At 49.4% G+C, this 10,553-nt stretch overlaps 2 protein-coding genes across 2 annotated transcripts; both read left to right on the top strand.

The window, feature by feature from the left end:
* The first annotated feature begins 624 nt into the window (after positions 1-624).
* Positions 625-6,386, top strand: THUMPD3 (THUMP domain containing 3). Its single transcript, XM_035546671.2, is given in 10 exon segments — positions 625-880; positions 1,107-1,184; positions 1,662-2,186; positions 3,292-3,422; positions 3,836-3,905; positions 4,285-4,389; positions 4,391-4,401; positions 4,581-4,691; positions 4,934-5,057; positions 5,334-6,386. Coding segments are annotated over 10 exon segments (1,476 nt in total). The 5' UTR covers positions 625-691; the 3' UTR covers positions 5,466-6,386.
* Positions 6,387-7,199: 813 nt separating this feature from the next.
* Positions 7,200-9,729, top strand: VHL (von Hippel-Lindau tumor suppressor). The gene is made up of 3 exons (XM_035546672.2): positions 7,200-7,439; positions 7,580-7,690; positions 8,109-9,729. The coding sequence occupies exons 1-3, from the start codon at positions 7,214-7,216 to the stop codon at positions 8,291-8,293; spliced, it is 522 nt and encodes a 173-aa protein (XP_035402565.1). The 5' UTR covers positions 7,200-7,213; the 3' UTR covers positions 8,294-9,729.
* The last annotated feature ends 824 nt before the right edge of the window (positions 9,730-10,553 follow it).

Raw genomic sequence — 10,553 nt, 5'->3', positions numbered from 1 at the left:
CAGAGCCGTGCCGGCACCGGTCCTCTCCCGTCCCAGCGAGCGCTGAGCAGAGGCCGTCCCCGCGGTGCGTTCGCACCGAAAGCAACCGCAGCGTTCTCGTGGGCGTTCAGCCAACGCGGCAGCGCCGGCGGCAGCCCAGCACGCCCACGCACCGACACAGGCACGCGCCGGGACACCCGCACACCCCAGCCCCCGCCGCTCCGGTCGCACGGGACCGCCGCGCCGCGCGGGACGCCTCTCGGTTCGAGGTTTCTCACGAGCGGCAGCGCGGGAGCGCGCAGGGCGCTTGCCGGGCCGCCTTCCCACGGCCGGAGCGCCCGGGCCCCCGTGCAACGCCGCTCCCCGCGCCGCCGGCCCCCCCGCGCCACGCAGCGCTGCCCCGAGCGGCTCCGGCCGTGCCACGCGCGGGCTGACAGCCCCGCTGCCGCACACTGCCGGCCGCGGCCCCGCGCGGACGGGCGGCTCCCCACGGGGCGCCGAACGCGGCGCGCGGCGGCCGCGGGGGGGCGGGGCCTCGCGAGGGCTCGGGGGCGGGGCTCGGGGGCGGGGCCTCGGGGAGGGGAGCCCCGCCCCTCCCGCCCCTCCCGCCCCTCCCCGCCGCCCAGCAGGGGGCGCTGCCGCCGCGGACGCGGCCCGGAAGCGGAAGCGGAAGCGGGGCGGCCCCGCGGGGCAGCGCGTGCCGGCGGCGGGCATGGCGGAGGCGGGCCCCGCCGGGGAGAGCCCGGCCCGGGAGGCCCCGGCCGTCATCGGCGCCACCGTGCCCACCGGCTTCGAGGCGACGGCGGCGGCGGAGGTGCAGGAGAAGCTGGGCTCCGCCTCGCGGGTCAGCAAGGACCGCGGCAAGATCTACTTCGCCGTGCCGGCCCGCTGCCTGCCGCAGGTGCGTGCAGGCGCCGGGTGCCCCGCGCCCGGTGCTGCGCGAGGCGGCGGGGCCGAGGCCCTGGCAGGCGGTCGGTGCCCGCGGCTCCCTTCCGCGCGCCCGGCCACCTCGCGTCGGCGAGCGGGGCACCTGGCGGGGGGCGGCGGGGGGGCTCTGGGCGCCACGGGGAGCCGCGCGTGGGCAGCGGGGCGCGGTAACGCCCCGCCCGGCCTCTCCTTCCTTCCAGGTCCATCGCCTGAGATCGGTGGACAACTTGTTTGTCGTGGTTCAGGAGTTCAAAGACTATCGCTTCAAGGAAAGCAAGGTGAGTTACTCGCGTTTCTCAGGCACTTACGGGTTTCGCAGTGGTCACGCGGTCTGTCGAGCTTCCGAGAGGTTTGTACTGTAGGAACAAGGGTTTTCTCCTTGTTGGCTGTAAGAGCGAAGCACAGGCGTCTCACCGGGCGGAACTTCTTCAGGTCGTGTGCTGCATGGGGAACACCTGGGAAGAGAGCAGGTGCAGCGTTCTAGGTCATACCTAGACAGGATGATAAAGGATCACCTGGATTTCTTGATTTAGTGTTAGCCGCGTATTGACGGGATAGATGATGAAATGCTGTGGGTCCTTTGACTTAAAATACAACTTAGTTCAGTTGTGGCAAAAATAGCACAAAAAGCTGCGAGCTTTGCTTAAGCATGCAGCAGGTTACGTGTTTAAGAGACTAATTCAAGCGAGTTAGAAAAAGGATGTTTTTTAAGGGAGGGAATGTCTTTGAGGTACAACGTCTTTTGTCTTTTAAAGGAAGATGCTCTAAAGGATCTGGAAGATTTGGTTAAGAAACTGCCTTGGACTGATCCTTTGAAAGTTTGGGAGCTGAACAACAGCTTAAAAAAGAAAAAGACAAAACGCAGAAAACACAATCAGCAGAGTTCTGCAAGCAAAGAAAAGTTGAATGATGATGGAGAAGAGGAAAGAACAGATCAAAAAGATGCTAGTGAGCAGGAGGACTGTGCCCAAGCCGCAGAACCGGCTGGCGGCCAGGGGACAGAGGAGACGGAAGAGACGGGAGCAGAATCACGAAACGGGGGCGATGACACCGAACAGTCAGAGGCTAAAGACGAACTGCACGGCAGTTCTGGGGGTGAGACCAAGGCTGGCGATGGCAAGAAAGGTGAAGGAGACGCGAAGGTGTTGAAGTTCCGCGTTACCTGCAATAGAGCAGGAGACAAGCACAGTTTTACATCGAACGAGGCTGCCAGAGACTTCGGCGGAGCTGTGCAAGAGCACTTCCAGTGGAAAGCTGACATGACCAACTTTGATGTAGAGGTATTGTCCAGTGCCTTGGAAATAGCTAGACTTCTATTTTAAAGATTCCTTCGTAATTCTCATTCTTAGAGAGTTCCAAAATAACATTCAAAAGATGATGGTGGAACTAAAAGCTGGTAGTGCTGAAAACATGGCCTCCTCAGAAGCGTGAATTTCACTGACACGCTGTGTACGTCCTCACAGCCCACCGCTTGCTGCTGCTTTGGTTATCCCTAGCAATAATCTCTTTTGTGTCCCCATGTGGACACCCCTCCTCTTAGTTTCCCCTTTGCTCTGCAAACGCTTTAGACTCATCCTCAAGTTAACTGATGAACATCGCTAAACCCAAAGCGGGTGAGTTGGTGTTCAAATGCTTTCTCCTCTCCCTCATCTACACCAAAAGCTCTAACACTGAATTTTGCCTCCTCCTACAGAGTTAGCGCCCGTTCATGTTAAGTGCGGTGTAGGTGGCGTTCTGCTTTGCTTTCGCCTGCATAAAATGTTTGCTTAATCCACTGTTCTATATCAGTGTGAGCTAACAGAAGATAACTCCATCTAGAAGCTGTAGTTTTATGGTTGAAGGGGACAAGGGTTAGGGTAGTTGTCCAGTGTTTCTTTCCTTTTATAGGAAAGCAGAGATTTGGAAAGGAGGTCCAACAGGTGTAGTCCACCAGTGGTCTGAGAGGCAGAAGAAGTAAAAGTCTGTAGTGCAAGCCTTACTAAGGGCTGGCCCCCTTTCCTGTAATAAAGTTTTCGCCTTCCAAATCCATATGGTAGAGGGGGACCAGAAGTGTGATTATTTTTTTTATTGCTGCCTTCCAAATGCAGCACTGTGACTTGCAGGACTTACCTTACTTGACCCCCATACTTATAAAACAATTTTTTTTAAACATCAACATAAGGTTTACAGTGCTTTTTGAAGTCTTGTGTGAATGAGGAAAGCTACGCTATCCTCAGTGGTGTGCTTTGTCCTCATTACAAATAGTGCATTGTTTTTCTTTCGAGAACACTCTTATGTGTGTATTTCCCGTTTTGTATGAATCGTGGGTGCCACTTTAAACCTCCACCAGGTGTGCTACGGGAAACTTCTGTTACTCCTGACATTTAGTTCAAGTTTTTTCTTTAGGTTCTCCTGAATATTCACAATAATGAAGTAGTTGTGGGCATTGCATTAACTGAAGAGAGTCTTCACAGAAGAAATATTACACATTTTGGACCCACAACTCTTCGTTCAACTCTCGCTTATGGCATGCTTAGGTCAGTGTAATTACATAGTCTTACATTAGTCTCGGTTAATTAAGTCATTCTGTATCAGAAATTAGATACCTTATTCCTCCACACTGGTTCCTCAAATGTAATTTCTGTTAATTCTTATTTAAAAATAAATTTTAAAAAAGTCCGGAAACATTGGTTGTTTTTCAGCTTAGAAAAGTAAATGTTTGCTGTGATCCATTAGCCAGTTCTAGTAAATACTGATCACAACACTCTTAAAAGTATTTCACTGTATTGGCGCATATAAAATGCTAATTATCAAATGGAAATAATAATCAGAAGTTGTTTTGTTAGAAGGGCAGAACTGGAGTGATTAAAAGAGTTTAGGTTTCCTTCAGTCCAAAAAAAATCATGTTTTTAAGACTTTTCTCAAAGTACCTTTTTTTTCTGCTCTTCAGACTCTGTGATCCCCAGCCAACGGATATCATCGTTGATCCCATGTGCGGTACGGGTGCAATACCAATCGAGGTGATTCTTCCTTTATTTTTTAACGTAATAAAGCTCGGGACAGTATCTGCAACTGAATAATCCGTGTAAGTTTTATAGGTAATAACTGAATAGCCAACTACAAAAGCATCTCAGCAACTTTTCAGCTACAAATATGCTTTTGTAAATGTTTTCATTTTCCTTCCCAAAGCTATAGCAGGAGGAAACTAAATCCAAAAGTGTTTTGAGCTTTTAAGGTGCACAATACCTAGAACAAATATCTGTTACAGAATTTTAAAATCATTTACATCTTCAAATTGCTTGCTCTTATTCTGCAATATTTTATTTTTTTTGCATGTATGTATTTTAAAAGCAAGCTCTGTTGATGCTAAAGTTGCTCTTTATCAATATTTTCCTCCAGGGAGCTATGGAGTGGCCTAGTTGCTACCACATTGCTGGTGATAACAACCCACAAGCTGTAAAGAGAGCAGCAAACAACATCTGCTCTTTACTAAAGAAAAATGAAAAATAAGGAGAGGTGAGAAGAGCACAAGTGATTTTCTTTTCCTGTAGCGTAGCGTTGTTTGTGAGTAAATCTATTTTGCTTTGATTTTCTTGACTATGTTTTCGCATTTATTCTTTAGCTAGTATTATAGACCTCAATTTACGAATATTCTCAGTAAACCATGTCTGAGATGAATGTCTTTGCACTTGCAGCAGTACCTCCGTGGGCATACCCTTGGACATCGTTCAGTGGGATATTTGCAATCTCCCTTTGCGGACTGGTTCTGTGGATGTTATCGTGACAGACATGCCTTTTGGAAAGAGGTGAGGTGTCGTGGTTAAACTTGCTGTGTGTAACTGTCACACTGGCATGTGTTCGCGTGTCCAGGGTTAGGGTTCTTTCTAGTTACTTAACTGGACCTAATTAAGAAGTATTGATTTACTCTAAATTAAAAGAGCAGGTTGGAATCGATGGTAAATGTGGTCAGAAATGAACTAAGGCGTGTCTGAAAGACCAGCTAACGATTTTTCAACAGTCACAAGGGAGACCTTGGTCTATGTTACAGGATAGGGTCAAAGAAGAAGAACTGGGATCTCTATCCAGCCTGCCTCATGGAGATGGGCCGGATCTGCACGCCAGGGACGGGTAGAGCTGCGCTGCTTACGCAGGACAAGAAATGCTTTGCCAAGGTACGTTCTCTGTGACAAACCTTACAAGTAAATCAAACCTACTTGCACGGGATAACCTATTGAGGAAAAAAAATGTAAGCTTACTTCACTATGGAAGGTAATCTGGTTTTGGAGAGATAATTAGTAGCATTTCAACACAGTTTTAGACCTGAAGAATTTGACTTTGTTTTCAGATGTGATTTGGGATAATCAAAAATAATGTCTAAACCAAATTTATCCTTACTGTCATGTCTTGGAGCAACCGCCACCGTTCTCCTGTTGTTTTTTTGATTGTAGGCCTTGTCAAGAATGGGACACATCTGGCGCAAAAGTCAAACTGTGTGGGTGAATGTAGGGGGGCTTCATGCTGCAGTGTATCTTCTGAAGCGCACCTGGGAAAGAGCAGAAATAAGAAGATCGTTCTGGTAACCCGTGTGGAAGAAGACAGCAGACACCTGCAGAATATCTTGAATAGCAGTTCAGTAAAGGAGACACCTGAGAGTATGGCTGTCTGTCAAGTCCTAAGATGAAAACAACATACGCAGAAATTCTGTAACATGAACATTGAACCAGGGATCAACTTGAGAACTGCCAGTTGTACTATGTGTTCTGAAACCACTTTTAGATCATCTCTTTCCACCCTGCCACCCAAACTGAAATTCGGTGCAATTTCTAAGCACTATTAATTTCTAATTAAAACTAATTAATAGTGCTTTCCTTTGCCTGAGTCTTCTCTACTATGTCTGTTGTATTTTTTCAGTTAAACGTTTATTTTCTCTGCTTACAGTAGAAAATATGTTGAGGTATCCTTGGAGGTAACAGCTAATTTTTCTTCCTCAAACTGTAGAAATTATACATGTATCTTAAAATGATTAACAGCACTACTAAGCCTGTTACCTTGAAGGGTTTAGAGATAGCATCTCTTTATTGTAGGATGTTTCCAATTCAACGTTTTTTAATTTATACCATTGCCCAAACGTAAACTAAGGTAATGTTTTTTATATTCTGGTAAGAAAATACTAATTACTAAACAGTATGCTGATGCTGCTGTTTGCGTTCATACCTGTTACTTCAACCTAGGGCTAGTTACGAGTGTCTGATTCCTATTTTAATGTACCACTGCTGTGGGTGAGGGAGGTACCACATGCAGCCTTAGCAAACTGTAGTTACTATTTGAGAACAGAGATACTTTTAGGAATTACATTAAAAAGTTCATGTTTTCAATGTCTACTGTAGACACATCGAGGTGGCAATATGTTTAAATTTATTAGATGACTTAAACTGCTGTAGATATGCCACTGTATTTACAAAAATACATTATCCGTTCAATAAATTGAAGTTGCAGATACAGTTTCTTCTCTGATTGTACTGTGATTTCTCAGTCGGCTTAATCTTTGCTCATCAGAGGCTGAAAACACGAGTTACCAGTTTGTCATTTTCTTTCAAGTGTATTCATTGCTAGTGATACGTGCTTAGAGGCAGATTGACAGTATTGAAGTTTTAGAAGTTTGGCATAGGAAATAAGTCTGACTTGTGTTCTCTTTCTGGTCTCTGCCCTGTGAAGGATGATGCAGCCCTTTATTTACTGCACGTTTGCCTGTTTGGATGCAGTACCGCTGGCAGTGTCAGTTTAATCCTTTCCGGCGTTGCACTGCCTGCGGGGCGGGGCGGAGGCAATGCGGGCCGTGCAGGCGGCTGTCGCGTGAGGCGAGGCGGCTGCGTGACGCCTGCTGCGGCAGCGAGCTGTACAGCTTAACCTGGCCGTACGGCACCCGTGAAACCTAGCTCCTTGGTTGGTTGTAGTTTGACATTTCTTAAAGCAAAAAGGAGCACAGTAACCTCCTGGGATTTAACACCGTGCGTTTTGCAGCTGTTTGTTTCCTCGCCTCGGGATGGGAGCGAGGCGGGCGGAACGCCAGCCGTCCCTTCGGGCCCCGGGGAGGCAGCTCGCGTGCCGGGGCTCAAGCCGCGCTCTCTGAGTCCAGCTCGGGGGACGCGACCTCGCGGGTGGGCTTGGAGCTGCCACCGGAGCTGGGAGCCGAGGCCGTGCCCGCCCCGCCCTCGGCGCCGCCGGGCTCCCGGCGCCGCCCCGCCCGCCCCGAGCGGCGCCGCCTCAGGGCGCTGCGGGCCCGCCCCGCGCCGCGCCTGCGCCTCCCCGCCCGCTCCCGGCGCCGCGCATGCGCCTCGCGTGGTGCGGCGGCGGGGGCTCGGCTATGCCGGGGCCGGGCCCGGGGCCGGCGGCGGGGGGGCTGCGCTCCGCCAACACGCGCGAGCTGTCCGAGGTGGTCTTCAACAACCGCAGCCCCCGCTGCGTGCTGCCCGTCTGGGTGGACTTCGAGGGCCGGCCGCGCTCCTACCCCGTGCTGCGGCCGCGCACCGGGCGGGTCATGCACAGCTACCGCGGTGGGTGCGCGGGGCCGGGGCCGGGGCCGGGGCCGGGGGCTGCGGGCGGGCCGGGCCGGGCGGGGCTGGAGCTCGGTCTCGGTCGCGGAGCCGCGCCGCTCGTGACCGCGGCCCTGAGGCAGCGCCCCGCTGTCCCGCAGGGCACCTGTGGCTGTTCCGGGACGCGGGGACCAACGACGGGCTCCTGGTCAACCAGCAGGAGCTGTTCGTGGCCGCGCCCGACGTCGGCAAGGCGGACATCACCCTGCCAGGTAGGGCGGCAGGGCCGCGCGGCACCGCACGGGCGGGTCCGGGGCCGGACGGCGTTGGGCTGCGGTGTAAGGGCCTAGCGAGAAGTCAGGCGCTCAAACGGCGAATAAAAGCTGCCCCCAAAAAGGAAGAGATCACGAGGATTCCTGTGTCGTGGCTTTGCTCTGAACAGAGCTGCCGACAGACCTCACGTTTTAGAGATTTCTCACCACTTGTGACGTCTTTCAGAAGACGCCTTGTGATAGCAAACAACAAGCCCTTTTCCTCTCCTGTATTTCTGAATAAAACTACCACGTTTTACTTTATGTATTCACGCGCTTGTAAAAATAACGTCTGTCTTTAACAGACTGTTTGAGGTAGCTAATGAGAGGCCTAGTGACAGGGTTGCGTTTGTTTTTGTTCTGTCTTTTTTTACCTCAGTGTTCACCCTGAAAGAGAGATGTCTCCAGGTAGTTCGCAGTCTGGTCAAACCGGTGGACTACAGGAAACTGGACATTGTTCGGTCGTTACATGAAGATCTGGAAGATCACCCGGATATTGAGAAGGATCTTCAGCGGCTGTCTCTGGAGAGAAGCGAAACATTAAGGAATGAAATTCTAGAATAAAATGGACGTTATTCGTTCTAGACCATTTAAACAGCAAACCACTGAGTTAAAGCAGGAGTAGTCACCGTGAAACATGCCAAGAGCAAATGTCCGCATTTTAAGTTCCGAAACAAACTCAGACAAATTGTAGAAAACTTGCTACGATGGTAAGTCAGATTCAAAAGACTAAACAGGATGTAAAAGTGTGCCGGGTTCGTGAGGGTTCAGTTCTGCTCTTAGTTGAGCGTATTGCAGACCCATGACTCTAAAGGCCTTGCGTGCACGAAGCTCAGAGATGTTTACTTTGGACTATTTCAGAACATTCCATAGTGGCATAAGATCAGGCCGTCTGTTCGGAGAATACGTGTGCAGTTCACCTTTCTCTGTATCAGAAAGGAAGTTGCATCAAGGATTAATTTAATTAGGACTCTAAAAAGCGGCAGACCAACACCAGTTTTGTTTGAACACTTGGGTTTTGGTGGAATTTCACTCTCTTGCACTTACGCTAAGTTTGCCTTTGAATCACAAAGCGTGGGGTGTGTTTATGTGAGAGCTTCCACCATCACCTTCTGAGGGCCTGACCGAAACTTCTGTGTTGGTGGAAAGATGACGTGTAAACTCCTGGTTTTTATTCTCTGCCTCTTACCTTTGTAAAGGTTTCCGTAAAACCCTGTTGTGTCAACTGAGGCTGACAAAGTTTTACACAGGAAATGCCTTGAATGCCTTATTTGTCCTTCATTATTGAATTCTTGCCTAGTTTATCTCTCTAGGTGATCCAACCTTGGCAGCCATATAGACTGGATCTTAGTTTTGGGACCCTTTTTTCTGCTGCACCACCATACCTGCACCCACAGCTTCCCATACGTGTATCAGGTAGCGTTCACAGAAGGTAGATGCTTTGAGCCCTGCCTTTCCGCATCGCAGGGCAGTTGTTCGTGTCACAGCGAGAGGCCTTCCTGGGGAGCACAGCCGTTCGGGTTGCTCGTGCCTCCCAAGGAACAGCTGGTAGGCTGCATCACCTCACGCAGGCCTATTGCTAGTTCCTCTCAAACAGGTCCGTGCTTTTATTGCAGCCTGGATAGTAGATAAAAAGTTCCTTTGCCTATATTCTGTTCCCCCATACCTCGATTTTAATGTGCATTTGTGCAAGTATGTGCACGTAATCCAAAGCAGCATTGGTTTTAGCAGATACACAAGCTGCCCACCAAGCAGCAGATGCAGGTGCTGTTCAATGTTCAGAGAAGCAGACTGACGAGAGATCATAGCAGGCCGTTTCCGTGGCATAAGCTTCTTTTAGTTACATATTCTAAAAAATACAGTTGTGAAACTGACAGAGAATATCAATGTATTATGTAAGTATGAAATGTCTCCCCTTCTTGTAGACTTGTTTTTTTTTACTTAAGTGTACGAACTGATCTTTGTTTGTCATAAAATATAAATGCACATTTATGTTTTGACTAATTCTATCAAATAATTTCACAGTGCTTGTGACTATATACTTGTGTTCCTGAAATACTCCTGAAAGTCGTTGTGGTTGATCAGTAAGAGATTTTCCTGTTGACAAACTATGAAATAGTTTTTTTTTCCAGCCTAGTCTAAAGCAGGTGCATAAATGCTATATTGAGAATTTGGGGTCATTAAAGAACTCTTCTTGATAAAGTCCATTAAAAACAGCGAACATGTTATAGATAAACTGGAGAAACGCTCACTGTATGCAAGGAAGTGTTTTTCTTCTGTTTTGGAGTCCTCCTGTAGGACAGAATAAAGAAGACCAGAGAAAACCCCTGCTGGCTACAACACGTGGGCACACGAGTGGAGCCTCCCACCAGTAACTCAGCTAGATTAGCAATGAGTGAAAGTTGCATTTACTTCTGACAACGACATGAGAAACTCGGGTGGTTTTTGTTCCGATTCATAGCATCGTTTCATTTGAGTCACCAGAGCAGCGGCAATCTGGGGGAAGCGAGGATCAGAACTGAAAGTTCCAGCTCAACACAAGTGCCAAATGCAGTGCAGTGGGAAAATGATACTGCAGGCTTCTGCAGGAAGCACGGGTCACAGGTGAACGTGGAAAATGCTGGAGAAATAACAAATTAATCTGACATTAGTGTTCAAGAGTTCAGGGAGAGCACACAGCAGTACAGACAGCCTCATTGTTTGGAAGAGAAGGCTACAAAATGGGAATATATAGGGTCACGCTTGTCTCAGTTTGAGGAGGTAATTTTCAGTTCCCTTGTGAAACATTTTGCTGCAGGTAATGATTAGAACCAAAAAGAAGCCA

The sequence above is a fragment of the Cygnus atratus genome, chromosome 10 (assembly GCF_013377495.2).
Source record: "Cygnus atratus isolate AKBS03 ecotype Queensland, Australia chromosome 10, CAtr_DNAZoo_HiC_assembly, whole genome shotgun sequence".
Taxonomy (NCBI): domain Eukaryota; kingdom Metazoa; phylum Chordata; class Aves; order Anseriformes; family Anatidae; genus Cygnus; species Cygnus atratus.
Note: the sequence above shows the minus strand (reverse complement) of the source record. Positions and strands in the feature narration are given on the sequence as shown.